This window comes from Vicugna pacos, chromosome X, assembly GCF_048564905.1.
Source record: "Vicugna pacos chromosome X, VicPac4, whole genome shotgun sequence".
Taxonomy (NCBI): Eukaryota; Metazoa; Chordata; class Mammalia; order Artiodactyla; family Camelidae; genus Vicugna; species Vicugna pacos.
In genome coordinates this window covers 91,462,193-91,480,357 of record NC_133023.1, presented here as the reverse complement: position 1 = coordinate 91,480,357, position 18,165 = coordinate 91,462,193, and the positions used below count along the sequence as shown (strand labels likewise).

At 45.6% G+C, this 18,165-nt stretch overlaps 1 protein-coding gene across 3 annotated transcripts; it reads right to left on the bottom strand.

Moving 5' to 3' along the window:
• Positions 1-279: 279 nt before the first annotated feature.
• Positions 280-17,147, bottom strand: ARHGAP36 (Rho GTPase activating protein 36). 3 transcript variants are annotated; one of them, XM_072956362.1, is made up of 13 exons: positions 17,003-17,147; positions 8,186-8,344; positions 6,885-6,950; positions 6,141-6,376; positions 5,705-5,897; positions 5,465-5,520; positions 5,086-5,236; positions 4,506-4,654; positions 4,156-4,332; positions 3,824-3,921; positions 3,582-3,688; positions 1,902-2,009; positions 280-1,495 (listed from the first exon to the last, which is right to left on the bottom strand). In XM_072956362.1, exons 2-13 carry the CDS (start codon positions 8,292-8,294, stop codon positions 1,338-1,340), a joined length of 1,608 nt encoding a protein of 535 aa, XP_072812463.1. In that variant the 5' UTR covers positions 8,295-8,344; positions 17,003-17,147; the 3' UTR covers positions 280-1,337. The 3 variants fall into 3 exon arrangements, with proteins under 3 accessions (XP_072812463.1, XP_031527193.1, XP_006204078.1); XM_031671333.1 differs by lacking the exon at positions 17,003-17,147 and having other exon boundaries at positions 8,186-8,496; XM_006204016.4 differs by lacking the exons at positions 1,902-2,009; positions 17,003-17,147 and having other exon boundaries at positions 8,186-8,496.
• Positions 17,148-18,165: the final 1,018 nt, after the last annotated feature.

Below are 18,165 nucleotides of genomic sequence, written 5' to 3'. Positions count from 1 at the left end.
CATCCCTCTATTCCCAATCACTCCCTCCTTTATTCCACATCACCCCCCTATTCCACCTCACCCCATTCCATTTTCTCCATTCTTTTATTCCATATCACCCTTCCCCTTTATTCTATTCATTCAATCCCTTTATAGCATGTCACCCCTTTTATTCCACATCACTCTCTATTCTTTTATTCCTCTCCCCCATCTCTCTTTCCCCCTCAGCTCCAGTCAGAGCTTCCCAACTCACCAACAAAATTTCAGATTAAAAGAAAAAACAACACAGTAAGCCAGGAATATGCTGCTGTCACAACACAGATGTTTATTAATGATTAAACGCCAGAGAAGTTTTAACAATCACAAATCTTCGAGCTCTGTGGTTGTTACCCATCATGTGATCAATTTCTATCCCTCAATACAATACATTCTTCATTTTATGGACCTTAGCAGTTGTTATCCATCAATAACAGCTATAATTTTGGATGTCATACATAACCCATATCTGTGTTTTACCAGAGCATGTCCCGCAAATTTGTACCGTCCTGCATAGAGGAACTACAGAGACGATATTTAAGAACATTTGTAATCAGGTGAATTTTACTACTTAGAACTATGTGTCCATACCTAACTAGCTGTTTTGCTGACAACAGGATGTGATTGCCAGCTGTCTGTAAAACAGATCTAGTTAATGAAATCAAATTTTTCCTCTAACTTTTGACCCCAGAAAAGCTAGTTAGGTTTCTCAGGATTTGGGGAGTGGCTGTTTGTCGAGCCATTTGTCTAAATAATTTGGAAAAGATTATCCTGAGGTGGCAGAGTTGCTGCGGGGACATGGCTATGAGTTGGTGTGACATGGTTCAGCATTAATTGTTTGTCAGCTGTCAGCAGGCTGACCTAACGTCCTAGCATGCCTCTTGAGGGCCTTTCCAATTGAGCTCTTAGGAGGGGGGTAGGAAAGTCAGGTAAAGCATGCAATCCCCTTTGGGGGAGGGAAAGCACCTCGAGATTTGTGGGCTTCTCTGGGGCAGATGTTTACCACAAATGTCACATCAATTAAAGAAACGGCTGTAGTAAGGGAAAGCCAGGATCAGGGGTAAAAGAGAGAGGCAAGGTAGCACCAGGGCGCCTGGGCATGACACAGAAACATCTCTGTTTTTACCAGCTGAAGGGACCAAGCATCCCCAGTGAAGGGGCTGGCAGTGTGTCTGGAATTCTCATCCTGACCCGAGCATCAGGCGGAACTCCTTCTGACCCTCAGGTCTTTACCTTCAAGACTCTCCTTAATGTTTCCTGTGGCATCCCAGGTCTACCCCCACCCTTTTCCCCTGTCTGGCACCATATAGAAGGAAAAACATCTAGTGAAAGAAGTAGCCGATGCCAGTTTTGGCCTCCTTCTCCCGGGGTACACGGAGCAATGGGCGGTCTTGCTCCGGAATGGGGGGGTTACCCGCTCCTTCCTCATCGTCATGGGAACGGGCAGTGCCGGGAGGCACAGCTGGCTCCTCAGAGGAACCTGGAAAATAGTAACAATGTTAACACCTTATGTTTCTAGACTTCATACTTTGCACAGCACCCAAGAGACTAAAACCTAATTTTGAGCTTCAACTATAGTGTGAGGCAAGAGGTTAGGGCAGAAATCATTATCCCCATTTGACATGTAAGAAAACTGCAGCCTAACAGTAGAACATAGATCTCTAAATCTAGGCCCACTGTGGAAGCTAGTGGCAGGGCAGGCAGGAGGGCAGGGCCAGGTTAGAGAACAGAAAGAGTGAGACAGATACCCCGTGCTTAGAGAAAATGGGCAAAACCACCAGGAAAGCGGGGGACTGGGTGGCCTCCTAACAACCACCACCACCCTACAACCAGCCTGACTAACTTTACCAAGCAAATGAGTAACAAAGCTGGAGCTGGAAGCTTACAGTACTTCATGGACAGGAGAAAGCAGGTATCGGTCTTCAATGACTCTGAGGAGGACTTGTAGTTCATGACTTGGCCAGGTTGAGACTTGTTTTTAAGGAAGGTGGTATCTACAGGAAATGTAACATCTGCATCATCTTTACAGAACTGAATTGACTTTGGATTCTGAACTTCTTTAGAGTCAAGATTATTAGGCATTGGAATTGCTTCCACATTCATAATTTCTTCAAGGTGGATGGCTAGATCTGGCTGAGGGTCTGGAATTGTACTGAGAAGGGAGACATCTTCAGTCTCTGGAGCAACACTGGTAATTTCATCTTCTTCAAAAGTGTTAGCTAGGTCTTTCTGAGAATCTGAAATTTCGTTGTGAATTTGAGCATCCTTGGGTTCTGGAACTACACTGAGAACTGAGTCTTCTTCAAGATTGGGGCTTTCTTTGGAGTCTTGGATTCCACTGACACCAGAGGCTTCTTCATGTCCTGGGATTTCTTCAGCATCTGAGGCTTCTTCATTGTCTGTAACTCCACTCACATCTGAGGATTCTTCCTGGCTTTGAATTTCATCAAAATTGGAGACATCTTCAGGGCTCGTTACCATATGGAGAGCTGGGACCTCTTCAGAGCCTGGAATTCCATTGATTTCTGGAGTGTCTTCATGATCTGGAATTTCTTCAGTATCTGAGGTTTCTTCATCATTTGGGACTCCATCAAGAGCTGGAATCTCTTCAAGATTTGGGTCTTCTTCAGAGTCTGAGAGTCCATTAACCTGTGGAGATGCTTCATGATTTGGGATTGCATGACCACCAGGGGCTTCTTCAGGGCTTGGGATCACATGAAGAGCTGGGACTTCATCAAAATCAAGGTCTTCATCAAAGTCTGAAATCCCATTGACCTCTGGGGCTTCTTCATGGTCTGGAATTTCTTCAGCATTTGAGGCTTCATCATTTGGGATTTCACCAAGAGCTTGGACCTCTTCAAGATTGGGATCTTCTTCAGAATCTGGGTTTTCATCATTATCTGAGTGATCTGCATGGTCTGGGATTTCATCAGTATCTGAGGCTTCTTCATTGTTCAGGATTACATCAAGATATGGAACTTCTGCAAGGCCAAGATTTTGGTAGTCTTCAAAATCTGGTCCTTCTTCAAGGTCGTGGTTTGGGTTTTCTCCAGGGTTTGGGATTTCTTGCACATCTGGAGCTCCTTCAGGATCTGGAACCATATCAAAATATGGTATTTCTTCAAAGTCTGGGATTTCAAATAGTTCTGGAATTTCATCATCAGGGTCTAGAATGTCCTCGAAAGGAGGAAGATCATCAAAATTCAGGGTATCATCATCGTCATCATCATCATCATCATCATCATCATCATCATCATCTTCTTCTTCTTCTTCTTCTTCTTCTTCTTCATCAAGCTCTGGAATGCCTTCGAGATGTGGGCCTTGAATTTCAAGGTCATTTGGAATCTCAATACCTTGGACTTCACCAAAGACTACCCCTTGATTGAGATACTCAAATACTAGTTCTTCATTGACTGACACATCTTCCTCAGAGGACTCATCTTCCTCAAGGGGTTCATCTTCAGTAAGGACCTGGCCTTCAGGAAGGGCCTGACCTTCACCAAGGGATTGACCTTCAGCAAGGGCCTGACCTTCAGCAAGGGTCTGACCTCCAGCAGGGAACTGACCTTCATCAAAGGGCTTGCTTTGAGCAAGGACAGCAGCCTGGGCTTCAGCAGAGTTTTCCACTGGATCAGAAAGTAAAGCATCCTCTTCCATCTTTATTCGTGCACTCCTGAAGGGGAATGAATTTGAAAAGTAAGTCAGTTTGTATGCTTGGGTTGACTAACATAAAGATGGCCTGAGGTTGGAAGCCCCCATAGGGAATTCTCCTTCAGGCTAAGTGTGGACAAACCAGGAAAACACTCACTGGATCTTCCTCAAATTCCTGCGTCTGATAAAATCAAGGGCTTCAGGACTGGATTTCCACACACGCTTAGCAACCTGCCTCTGAATATGGGGAGGCACCTGAGGGTAAAATTAGCAATTTTAGACTTTATTACATAACAATTTTTAAATTTATACTCATCTCTGTCAGGTACCCAGAACTGAAGGCACCATGACCAAAAAATGTAGGAAGAATTTCTAGATTGGGAGATTTATGGCTGCCTGCTTTGGGTGACCTTAGGGTTACATGTAGAATGCTTCCTTGCCTTGTGAACAGGAGACAGTGAAATAAGTGTGTCCAAAGCTTCCACCTACCTGGAAGAGGACATCCCAGTTATCAATCATGGCACGGACCACATTGACAGAAGCAACATAGTGGTCAATCCCCAGTTTTGTTTTCCTGGACTCCCTCTTGGCAGAATTCCCCCTCTTCAGGAGAGCAGATCCAAACACCAAGGCCAAATTGGTGGAAGTCATACGATTGCCTGAAATCTGGATAAAGGATAGAAAAAAATGATCAACTCTGAAGCAGTAATGGAAGTTATACAAATAGAAATGTCTCTTTTTGTTCTTGTTTCCCTTTGTCTTTGTCTCTGTCTCTGTCACATATACTCCATGCATATCCCCTACTATAGCTCTCACTATCCTTTCCCAGGGCTTTTTACCAACTGTCCATCAATGCCAATGGAGTCCTCGCAGTTCTCAGTGATCTTATGCAGGGCCTTCAGCAGACGCTCCAGGGTGTCACTGTGGCAGGGAGGCATCAGGTAAACCAGCAGTTGCAGGGCAGAAAGCTGATCCTGCGGCTTCAGAGCTAGAGAAAGGAAAACCGGGGCTGGCTTAGGGGGCTAGCTTTGGTAGCAACCTGATACAAAGAGAGATGTGATTCTGGTTGAAAATTGCTGAAGGCTATGGAGATAGTACCCAGGCATCTTTCCTTTGCTCATTCCCAAAGCACTTGAGTTCAGGAGCCCTAAAAGCAAATAACAGCTCCCATCAAAATCAGATCCCCTCTACAGAACCTAGGTTCTTCTTTGCCCTAAGAGAGCACACACAGCTTCAAGAAGCTCTAGAGAAATTTCCAAACAACAGACTTATAATGGAATCCAGAGAGGTGTTTTCATCTTCTGATGTTCTTTCTGCCTTAGTTTCTTGAGGTCTTGCAGCCTGAGTTCTGTCCCCAGACCCCCACAATCCCTGTACTATTTCCTTCCCTTGCCCAACAAGGGAAAGCAGAAGACTAACTTGCTGTCAGGAGGAAGGACATGTACAGATCATCTGGCAGCAGGGAGTCCTTCATGTCACGGAAAAATTCCTTGAGAAGTGCAGCCACATCATGGACATTCTGAGTGTCATCCAGCACTACATCCAGACCTTGATCAAATTCTTCACGGAGCTAGAAAAAGGGGAGAGAATACATGCACTGACTGCTCTGCCCACCACAGGCTCCCTCCTCTCAGGGTTCAATGGAGGTAGCTGGTAATATGGTGTGCCTAGAGGGCTGGAAAGAAGCCCTTGCTCCCCTCCACCAAGCATGACATTCTCTTTAGGTCTATGGAGAAGCCCCCATCCCCACCTGCTTTTTCTCACTCAAGGAATAAAAATGTACACATAGCTGATTTACCTCACGCACTCTTTCCTCGGAATATTCCAGGGTGAAAATCCCCACTGTGCTTAAGCCTGAAAGAAAAAACCAGGGAATGCTAAGTATCTCTGGTTCTTTTCCTCCCCCATTGCATTCCAATCCCAAGTGGTTGCAGGGGAATGTTCCAAGCCCTTCATCCCTTGACCTCTTCCTCTCACCTTCTCTAGAACACTGGTCTTCCTCTTCAATTGCCTCTTAACCATAATTTTGACCCCTTACCATATTTCTCAATGAAGCTGCAGCACGCCTCAACAACATAGGGGATTTGCTTTGCAATCGGATTGAGGCTCATTTTCCTTTTGGATCCCAGAAGTCGCTGGCCAATTGGAAAGGAAATCTTGGAAAGTTGCAGGGTCTGCAGCAGCAGGGCACCGTCCTCCAGTTCAGCCAGGCTATCCACAGAGACTGCACCCTGCGGAGAAACCCAGACTATCTTAAAATGGAGGAGCAGGAGGGTCGCTTCGGACCTTCCTGAAGAGTGAGTCACATTTACAACAGGAGACATTCTCTCTGTGGCAAGCCAATTCCACCCCTCCAACGCATTCTGTTCAGCCTCCCCCCACCCCCCCCCAGGACACAGGCCTTGACCCTCTAGCCCATATCCCTACACACTTCGGGGAGGGCCCCTGCCTGAAACCTGGAGGGTTTAACTCACTCGACGCCCACGGCGGGTGAACTCCCGGGGCAATGAGGGCTCTTCTTGTCTGCGACTGAAAAAGCGCCGGATGCGGCCAAACATTCTTTGCACCACGTTTCCCCGACGACGGCCCGCAGCCTGACGGGTGGCTTCTTCAGTCTGCATCGCGGCTCTCAGTTCAAGTTGCTTGCGGCGGGTAAGCTCGTTCACCAGCACCTCTTCCAGGCGAATGCCAAAAGTCTTGAGTGATGCGGCTGAGGAGCCAGGGAGAGAAAGAATGAGAAACGTCAACGCTTTGTAGCGCCTAAGTCCAGAGGAACTGCAAGGGGCTGTAGCACTCCTCTAAGCAATCGCCCTTGTCAACCCCAACCCGCCAGACCCACAGCATTTCTTCCAGGGGAGGTAGCCAAAAAGACCCTGAAGAGGTTTGGCTGAAGGACTCAGCTCCATCAACTACTCCGACGGAGTCTCTGCCTTAAGTCGTGCCAGGAGGTGACCACCTTGAAGCAATGAGGGCAATTTCTTCTGGGCGACCTGTCTGGGGTGATCCACGGAGAAGGCTTAGGCAGATATGATGGGACCGCCCGTCATGCCTGCAGCTGGTGTGCCATTTCCTGAAATCATCCCCTGCGGGGTTTCTGGAAGGGGGGTGAGTGCCCCCAGGGGCAGTGGGCCCCGCCCTGTCTCCAGTAGCCAGGGACGCAAAACAGGAGGGGTGCAAGACTTCACTTCTTTTCTAAGGAAAGTATGAAAGGCCCTCACCCCTCTCTTGTCCTCTCAGAATCAAAAACCACTTCTCCAAGGTGTTTGGACGGTCAACAGGTAGAGCTATGGGAAGAGAAAAAGAAAATACAAGCACTTTCACACAAATGGGATTTGATAAGTGACTAAAACGTCGCAATGCATTGATCCACAGAGACTGAGGAGGAAAGCGGGACAAACAGCTCTGCCCAGCACCCAAAGTGTTTTGCTTTCACTCAGCCTCAGTTTCCCCGTTTGAAAACGGGACCAATCCTATCTACCGCATATGAGACTCTAAGAATTTAAACAAACCAGACCATCTAAGGCGCCGCGTGCGTGGCGCGCATATTGTTACGCACCAACAGTATCTCAACACAACGCTGAAAGCGTAAATTCCGGGGCTCAGAGGCGGCGGGACAGTGCAACAGGCGAGGGGAGGGGCTCTGCCTGCGGCGCCGCCGCGAGGAGGGGTCGCTAAGTTACTGCAGGTGCGCTCGCTCCCGGGATGCCATAGGCTCTCCGCGCTGCGGCGGCTGGAGAAGCGGCGGCACCTGCTGTCCCCGCCCTCCGACCCCCGCAGTGGCGGCTGCCTGCGGGGTCTCCTAGCCCTTAGTTGCGCTCCTTTTAGGCTGTTCCCGCCGCGCGCGGCTGGAGAGCCTGCAGCCCCCTGCACTTTTCCTCACTGCAGCGGTGCTCCTCCGCTCCCGCGACCCCCGCCCTCCTCCCCTCAGCCACCGAATCTGCGCCTGCATCGCTAAGATAGCTGGCGCTTTCGACCCCAGTCCGGAGCCGGATCGCGCTCCCTCCCTGCCCGCCCTCCTCCTCAGCCAGCAGAGGTGAGCAGCAATCCCAGCGCACTTCTCGCCGCCGCTCCCTGCACCCGCACGCCCTCCCGCTCTACCCAGGGATTGGCGCGTGTCTCTCTCCCACTATCTCGCTTTCTCCCCTTACTCTTCGTCTCTCAACAGCGCTATCTCTGTCTGTCCCACTCCTCCCTGAGGGTCCCTCTGCGCCTCCATCTCGTTCTGGCTCTTTATAGCACCGCACCTGGTGCGTCTGTCTCTTCACCTGTCCTCTGTCCACCTGTCTGTCTCTGATATCTGCCTGTCTTACTGCCCTCAAGCCCCCAGGCTTCGACCCAACTCAACTAATCTTTACCACTTCCCAATTCAACAAACACCCTTCAACTCCCGCTCCCTCAGCTCTCCTGGAGCCTGGAGAACCAACCAAGTCCGAGACCAGAGAAGAGCCCCCAACTCGTCCCGCCCGGGGGGTCCACTCGGCCCGAAGGCGAGGATGCCACATCCCGGGGTACTGCTCACCTCTTTCAGGTTTGAATTCAGAGAGGAATTGCCTGGCCACGAGTTCGTGGTAAGCAGTCTCTTGCAGCTTCAGACGCTCCAGCTCGGAGAGGCTGTGTATTGATATCATCTTCGTCCTGCGGTCCGGGTTGTGTCCTGGGGCTCCTCCCAAGACGTTCACTAAAAAAATAAAGGCGGACACCAACAGTAAAGGGGGCATGATTCTGGGGCACAGTGTCCTTGCTGCCTTCAGAAAAGGAATGCAGCCACCCATTCTGGAACCGGATGATTATCAAGGCTGCATCATCCAATTGTCACTGGACCTGGTGGAGGGAACTATGGGGGGAAGGGTGGGAAAGGGGGAGGGAAAACTGGGAGGCGGCTTCACTCTCAAGCAGAGCTGCCTCTGGTTGCTTATTTTAAAAAAAAAATCGAACTTCAAAAAACATCAGCCCTGAACTGACAGTCCCACAGTCCAGAAAAGAGAAAACCTAATCAGAGGCAATAAAAGCAGCAGCAGCAGCAGAAGAAAAAAGATTAAAAAAAAAAAACTTACTCCCAATTTAAAAAGGCACATTAACATAAGAATAAAGTAATATTTTCCCATTAATTATTTAGAACATTGATGGAGTTTATTTTTTTAATAATGCTTGATGCTGTCCAGTTTGGGTGAAATGGGCATGTTCATCTAGGTTAGAAGCCCTGTAAATTTTGTACAGCTCTTCTAGAAAGCAAACTGAACACATAAGTCTGAAGCCAAAAATCATCCCCAGGTCCTTTGACCCAGTAATTCCCTTTCTAGGAATCTATCCTAATGAAAACTTCCTACAGACAGGAAAAATCATATGCAAATGAGCCATAACAGTAAAAAATCAAGGGGAAAAAAAAGCTAGCCCAGCAAGGAGACTAGTTATATAAATTATGGAATAGCCACAGTATGGAAAGTTACACAATCATTAAAGTGATGTTTACAAAGAGCTTTTGAACAACAAATATAAAATACAGAATTGTATTAATTATGATTACAACTATGTGAGAAAAAATGCATAAAAATAAAAGACTGAAAGAAATGTACCTAATTACTAGCAGTATCTGTATTAAGTGAAGGGATCTTGTTTGCCTTTTGCCTTTTATCTATTTACAAAAATTGTACAACTTGATTATATTATTTTTCCTGGGAAAAAAAAAACCCAGTTTGTACCAAAACAAACAAGCATCATTTCCAGGCCATTTCTAATGAAACTCCCATACAGGATGGGTAGAGTGAAGTTTGTCTTAGTGCACTGGCAAATCTGTTTTTATACAGCCCTTCTCCATGGTACCCACTATCTCATACTGCTCCCAGGCTTCCCAGAACCCCCCAGTGGGGATCTCCGTAGACCCCACACAGCATTCTTTCCTGCACATCCTCACCTCTATTATTAGTTTGTTATTTCATGCATGCATTAAAAAGAAAAGAAAAAGAAAAAAATATTAATTGTCCACTTTGTTCCAAGCACTAAAGATTAAAATATGAGCAAAATAATAATACTCTTTTCATAAAGGATTTAACAGTGCCGTGAAGGAGATACACAGGTTAGCAACAATTTACAAAACCTTGTGATAAGTCAATCGGCCAAGATATAAACAAACTACTGTGGAAGCAGAAAGGAGGAAACATCTAAGTTTGCTTGGAGACAGGGAGGGGGGAGAGTACAGAAAGAGAGAACATCTTGTGCAAAGGCAAGGAGATGGGAGAGAGGTTGTTATATTCATAAAGCCCTATAAAGGGGCTAGAAGAAGATAAATCTGGATAGGCAGGAATGAGATCATGAATGGCCCTATAAGCCATGTGAAGGAGCTGGACTTTCTCCCGAAGGCAATAGAGAACTACCACAGGGTTTTAACTGGGAAGTTACAGAGTCAGAGCTGCAGCTTGGAAAAATCACAGAGCAGTGAAAAGCATGGTTTGGGTAGAAAGCCTGGGATTTTATGGGTAGAGTTGACAAGACTTAGAGAATTTATTGTAGAGGAAAGGATAGCTCCAAAGATTATGGTTTGGGTGAGTGCGTGGATGCTTGTTCCTAATGGAGAAGATAATTTGGGACATGGGGAACTAAATCTTTTGACAAGAAGGGAAGTGGTCACATGCCACTCTTCTCAGCCCCTTTTCCCATAGAATTTTATGATAATAGTCTATATTATTGGGGGGGTGCTTAAACTCCAAAGATCAGGTAATGTAGCTTTGACAGAGAAAAGGTAAGTGGAAGTTTATCATTCAATAATCTATTTAAATGAGCTCTGTCCAAAAAAAAAACCCTCACTTATTTTGTTTCCAAAATCCTCTTTTGCCCACTTTCTTTAATGGTCAAATTCACACATGTCAGAAATAAACACTTACCGGATAACTGAAGTTGAGTATGAAATAGAATGAGGAGTATTTCTATGGCTCTTAAATTGAGCTAAGAGGAAAATTCTTAGCATGGATCTTTTTAAATGTCCTTCAACTGCAAAGCACCATCCCCTGGACCCTAAGCCCAACCACCAAACTGTATCCACAAAATGACCCTTTTAACCAAAGCCAAATGCACAGAACCTAACCACAGTCCCAAACTAAGCTGCTAGTAATCCTCCACTCATAATAGTAGGTCCAAAACCAATTAACCAAGGGTCTCATTCCAACACACGCAGCCTAGCTCTGGCTTAATTTTACTAACATGGCTCCCCTTTTCCCCTTACCCCAATCCAGACATTTTTGTACCTGTTTTGGAGTTGCAGCTATTTCTTCTTGCCGAGGCTTATAAGATCTGGTCCTCCAAAGAGTATAGCTGATTTCTTTCAGCCGAAAAGATGAAAATCAAATCCTCTCGCCCCCAAAAAATGAGGTGAGAACAAACAAGAGAACCTCAAAACAACACCAGCCAAAGAGAGAGGGAGAGAGAGAGAGAGAGAAGCCTTTGAGAGATGAGTCAGCCTAGATGCTTACAATTCCAAAGGAAATCAAAGGCCTTAGAATAAATCGTTTGTCATTGCCTCCTGCTCAAAGATACAGGGCTAAACTTAAGAGCAATCATATGCCATAATTCTGCCATCAAAATTGACACTGTCTTGTTTGCCTTCAACCATTTCAAGGCACAAGTAGAATATATGACAGAAGCAGAATTAGGGAGGCCAGTGTGCCCAGACAAGACGCAGATGGGCAGGTGAGGAGGGGGACCAAAAAATAGGGTGCCACACTATGAGAGGCACATAACAGATTCATGAGATTTGAATATTTGTCCTTGGGCCTGATTTTCCAAGCTGATTACAAAAGGAGGCTCCTCACCAAGAACAAGGTGCCAAGAGATCTCTCTTGCTCCAAAGTGTCTTCTTCTTCCCCCTTCAGCCTGCCCTGGCACTGGCCTGAAATGATCATAACATCAAAAAGATACTCAAGAAGGACAATGAAAGCAAGCCCTCTCAGTTTCAGCCTAGAATTCAAGATATTTGTAAATATATATGTATATATATAGTTAAACAAATATCTGTAATGGCCCCTGGAGTTAGAGCTAAATAAAACTGAGCTCAAAGCCAAGCTTCATGGGGTTTTTTTAGCTGTGTGTTCTTAGGAAAGTCTGTTTAAATCTCTGAGCCTCAGTGGCTTCCTCTCTAAAATGGGGAAGTGATGCAGTACCCATTTCAGCAGTTGTGTAAGAATTAAAAGAATAATGTATGTGTGATATTTAGCATTGGTTTTTAATATACACATTGATATTGAAGGTTCTTTGCAGAGGGCTTGACTTTACCAGAAAATATCAGGTTTCAAAAGTAATTACATAAAATTAGAATTTGTATCAGTGCACCCAAAGACCTACTCTGTTCAATCTCTACTAAATTTGAATTAAATTAAAACAGGTAAAAATAATCTCAGGAGACTGTTGGGAATAGGTCTTTCTTCTTCAATCTCCAATGGCATCAGGGTCAAGTACAAAAAAATCATTTTATAAAATTCAGAAAAACTAACTGCACAGGTCAATTTTTCAAATGCTATTATTCAGATCAGTAAAATGCTTATAAGTCTCAAATTTTATTCATCTTTCAAACTACCCAATTTTACATTGTCACTAGGAAAAGAATATATAATTTCATTTGGCTCAGTAAAAGGGCTAGGATATTAGCAGATACCAAGAGAGAATTTGAACAAAGAACAAAAGCACACCCAGATCAAGTCTCCAGCAACAGAAAAAGGGGAAACACACATGAGTGACATCAAGATTGTTCCTCACATCCTCCTGAAATGCATGGTACAGATGTAGAAACAAATTAACGTCAGAAAGGTCACCCCACTTCGATATCACGAGGACAGAAATGTCTCAGCGAGGCATAAATCCACAGCCTTTACAATTTGGAAGACTAATTTACTCCATTGCCCCCATCAAGTAGTTAGGGATGGTGCAGTGCTCACTAGTAAACATCTATGAGAAAATATAGGACTGCACTGATGCCATCGTTAGAACCCTTATAAATTAGGCACTTTATGGCACCATCAGAATTTTGCTTCTAGCCATTGAAAGATCTTTGGAGTTTGAGAAATTGATAGTGCACAGGGCTGAGTGCCCAGAAGGCATTGTATCTATGTTATTCAAATGTCTAGAGGCAGTGACAATGGATAAAGACATCCCTATTAATATATCACAACATGGGAAAGAGATACAGGTCTCTAGATGAAAACATTTGGGCACCAATTTGGTCTGCTAGCACATTACCTCATTCATCCCTGAGCATTAATGAGTTAGCCTTTAAGTTGTTATCCCATAACCTCCATTTCAGCAAAGGCTGCAGTCGTGATGAACATAATGGCTCATTTTACCTTATGTGGTGGTAATGCCCCAAGATAATTAAATTTGGGGACAGCATTCTACAATACATGGAGTTAGCCCATCATGCCATAGCAGAATCTCATAAACTGGCAGTAGCATTGTTAAAATATATTCAGAAAAGCTCTGGCTTCAGAAAATGTTTTCAGAACTGCTTAGAATATTAGAATGGATCAGAGAAAGAAGGAACCTTAGCCATAAACTAGTTCAAAGTTTCCATTCTACAGTTCAAAAAAACTGAGGCTAAAGAGAGACAGGAGTTTGTCCAAGGCCACACCACAATTTAACAGCAGACTCTAGACAAGAACCCAGTTCTTCTCAATCTGAGGGCGCTTTACACTGCCCCATACACCTTTGCTCTTAATAGCTACAAAATAATGCATAGCTAAATAATGAAATCAAAAAATGGACACATAATCAAATCCTAATTTGATAAGCCATGGGAGGTCATATCTGAAGGCAGATAGCCACCACAAATTACAATCTCTTTGTAAAATGAGTACAGTCCTCATTCTATAGAACGTGGGATGCCCTTTTAAAATTTTATTGACTAAAGAAACAACTCAAGCTCAGGATGGTGAAAAGCAACCTTTATGCTATAAACAGCCCGAAGAATAGTGTAAACAGGGTAACGTAACATCAAATACAACAAGATATAGATATTCTCACTGTTATCTGCAGTATGTGTCAGAGTGCATAATAGTGCTGGCATTACAAGCTGTGTTATCGTGTATCTTTTATTCCCCCCTTTTAGTTGCTGCTTCTAATAGTCGTGGCAAAAAATAGAAGTAAAAACATAAGATGTTCTATCAATAGGAGGTAATTTTTTAATGTCTAACTTTTCTTATGCTTTTCATTTTCCCAAAAGCTTTCCTTATGCCCGTTATTTCCAGACCCTAGCACACAGTAGGTGTTCAATGTGTTTGTTGGGTGAATCATAGGATTATAAACTCTGACAGTTTTGAGAGAACATAAAGGTCTTGTAATTAAAACAGCTATTCATGATTCATGGATAAATGAATCATGCCACTTCATTTTCACAACAGCCCCTGGGAACGAGGTAGGTTGGGTATTATGTTTCCCATTTTACTGATAACAACAAACTTAGGGCTCTGGAGCGGTTGTAACTTGCCTGAAGTTGCACAAACATGCCATGGAAGAATACGATCTGGGAATCAGCCTATCCTCAGGCCTGGTCTTGCCCTTTCCACCAAACCATGGCACACTACCAACAACTACTGCCTGGAACTGGGACGGCCTGAGTCAAGACTACCTTTTTTTTCTAAGGAGGTTGCTGAATTTTTGAGGTCTTTTTTTGATACACACTAGTCTTGGGAAGTTAGAATGAAAGTAGATGATTGGTAGACAGGATAGATAGATAGATAGATAGACAGACAGACAGACAGATAGAGACACAGATAGATAAATGACAATGATAGATTGATTGATAAGTAGACAGATATAAAGATACAGATATATATGGTTTTTGAAAAACGCTATTATGAAAGGTAGAGGAGAGGAGTGGATAGAGGAGAAAGGCACCAGAAGCCCTATTTATTCCTCCCATTACATCTCTCACCTCAGCCCACTCCCTAAGCTGACATCCTGAAAAGGTCCTGAGATATAGACTAGAACTTGGGTTCAAATCCCAACCTTACCACATATAAGTTAGCACACTCATCAACCAAGTGACTTGGAGCTAATTATCTCACTTTTCTGAACCTCAGTTTCATCACCTTACAAAATAAGAACTATGATAACTATTAGGTGTGGCTGTAGTAAAGATTAAATAAAAGAGAGGGTGAGATGAAAGAATCCCCCAAAGGATATAGTGCCGTACCAAGGTGAGGGATTGTGCTCCCACCCCCTCATACCTGAGAGTCAAATTCAAAAGGAAGACAGCAGAAGTGCTGCTACCTGGAATGGAGCAGACAGTGCCCACTGAAGAGTGCCCTTGCACCATCCATTGAAGGTGAAAAGGGGTACTCACCCCCTGTCAGCAGGAGGCACACTTTCAGAGGGGATGAGTTGAACTGTTTCTTTGCTGGTTCTTTCATGATCAGAAATGCAAGGCAACTAACTGTGGGGGTTGGGGAGGATCAGTCTAGACTCTGAAATGTAGAAAAAAAGTTTAACTGGCCCACAGAAGGGACTCAGTCCCTACCTTTGGTTTCCTCAGCACTGTGTGTAAGCTATCCATTGCTAGGAATGACGGAGGAAAGGGGGGAGTCGTCCAGAGTGACAAGTCTCAGTTCCTGCCCTTGGGACCTTATAGCCTAGCTGGAGGTCACATAAATGTCAAGAATCTGAAGGACTATCAAGAAAAGCCCTTGGGTCTAACAGAATCCTTCCCTGCCTCATTTAAATACATGTTCTCTCCTATCATTCCTTTAAGGAATATTAAGAATTGACTATTTCCTCAAGTCCACCAGCACTGGGAAGACCCTTATTCGGCTGTAGGTTTTCAGTATGCATTCAGTAAACTGATTCATTTTCACCATCTTCCCAACTCCCCTGTCCCCCAAGCCCTCCGCCTTTAAGACACATTTCCTTTCAGACACACACATTCCCTCTCACAAACATCCATACACACACACAACCTCACGCATTCCCCTTACACAGTTACACACACACACACACACACCACATACACAGAATAGACTTCTCCCGTGTATTTACTACAACACAGGGAAGGAAGGAAATGAGACTCTGAATTAAAGAGAGGGCCATCAAGCATTTGCCCCTGCAGACCCAAGCTGGGGCTTCTACAGGGTGGGCATGAGGGAGAAACAACCAACGGGAAGACACCTCCCGCAAACAATTTGGACAGAGATTTGTCAAGGAAACCTTCAGAATAAAGTTGTTTGCTGGATCTGTGTGAGAACTACCTCTTCACCTTTGTTCCCCCACCCCCACCTGCTTCTCTTCTCTTTTGATTGTATCTCCCCTAAGAAGCAGTCAATTTTCTGCAGTTTTCTTTTTCAAAATTCTGTCTGAGTGGCTGTCATAGGGAACTGGGGCTGTGGGAGATGTTTCCCTGGTAGTATGCATGATAGGAATGGTATTTTAAAACTACAGTAAAATAAACGTATTTGTTTTAAATATCAATGCCTGTCTAACCACCTGTATCTATCCTCCTTCAAATTAGGCCACTATCTTGACTATGACACAGTAGAAAAAGAAAAAAAAAAGCAAAACCTAGACCAGGAGTCAGGAGGTCTGCCTAGTTACTAAGCAGCTGAGTGGCCTTGGACAAGTCTGTGAGCATCTCCAAGCCCCCAAACACAACCAGTGTAATTCATTATTACCCTGTTTATCTAAGAACACGGTAGGGACACAGTCCTCATATCTGCCATCTGCCATCTGCTCAGTCTTTGATTCTTCCACAGGACTTAGCCAACTCCAGGACACAGGGCACGCTGCCGCTGTGTACAGCTGGAAAGAGAGCGTCCCTGCCCTTCTGAAACTCTAGGAGCCACAGTGAGTGGGTGGGGGTGTCTAAGCGGATCTCCCTATTCCTCTCTAATGGAGCCCCAGCCCGGCAGTCTGCCCTCCACCCCGAGCTAGGTGACCGCAGAGGGAGAGGGAGCAGGGTGAGGGGGAGACGGACAAGAACCCGCCGGCCGCGACTTCGCGCCATCCCCTTAAGGCTTGTCCTGCGCCACAGGTGGCGGCTGCCAAGCGCGGTCAGGCGGGCTTGCGCCCCGCGCGTCCCGCCCCTACGTGGCTCAAGAGCGCGCAGAATCTGCAAAGTTAAACAAAGCCCCGCGGCGCGCAAAACCCACTCTCGCCGCCTGCCCCTGCCGAGAATTCGAAAAATGCACTCTTTCTTGCGTGCTCCACGTTTGAGTCCTTGAACGCGAAAAGCTGGGCACCTTGTTCAGCCCTCGCAGCCTTCCTCTCCCTCCCTCACGTCGGGTCCTCCACTTGGAGTGCCCTCACCTCCCACTTTAGCCCCTCGAGGGGCTGCACTCAGGCCCCTGGAGCCCTGCCCCTGCACTACCTCTTGGCGACTCTCCTAGTCCGGCCAGGGAATAATGGCTGCGTGACCCGCTGGTCAGTCCTGCGGCGCTACACGACCCGTCCTGGGACGAGCTGCCGCCAGCAATGTGACCGCGATGAGCTCTGACGCTCTGATTCCCCCACTCTCTCTCTGAAGTCTTCCGCGGTGGGGCAGGGGCTGATTCATCTCAGTTCTCCACGCAGCAGCCAACTCAGTGCCTTACGCATACCTGTTTGCTAAATTCCCTGGGCTACTCCCACTGTTTTTCATTGTACCTCACAATCTTCCTTCCCTTTATTCAAAACTGATTTCTCCTTCAAGATTCAGCCCAAGGGTCCCTTTCTCTGGGTACTCCGAATTTCTCTCCCCCTGACCATGCCACACAACCTCACCTTATTGCTGAAGGAAAGGCAGAAGCAGAGGTCCACACGGCTAAGAAATTTACCAAAGGGCACAGAGGTAATTAGTGGCAGAGCCAAGAGGAAGGCCCAGAACTCTCGGATCCCAGCTCAGCACATCTTTTGCTAGCCCTCACCCCTTCCCTTCTGCCCTGACTTGTATGGCATTGGGGGGCAGGTAGTAGCATCCCTCGTTAGCCCTTTCCACACAAGGGCTGCACAAGGAATAACCCCCTTCCCCTCCCTGCCTTGCTCTTCCTTCTCCTTGTTTCCCATCTTGTCCAGGGCCTCTGTTCTTCCAAACTCAGAGACAAAAAGGTCATTTTGCTCAGAGTTCAATGAACAGCAAGAGAAAACAGAAGTCCTCTACCCATTTGGATGAGAGTGGTCTCAGTAACCGCCCCCCCAACACACACACACACACACACACACACACACACACACAACTATACTCATCATCTTTCTTTTCCTTCTTTGCACCTGGAGAAGTCAGAAGGCCATTCACACCTGCCCAAACCTTCTTACCTCCTAATACAGCTTCCAAAAATGCCTCCTTCTAATCTGGAGCCCAACAATCATATATTCAAATCACTATTCAGCCAAGCAAAAATGTATTATTCGTAAGCACTAAATATTCTCATCTGATGCAACAAGGGCAATACAGGGTTATAAATGCAAGATCTCAAGTGGAGAGAATTTTAAATAAACAATTACACCCCCTCACAGCTGAATTTTCTATTCTTCTGGATGAAGTAAATGGACAAA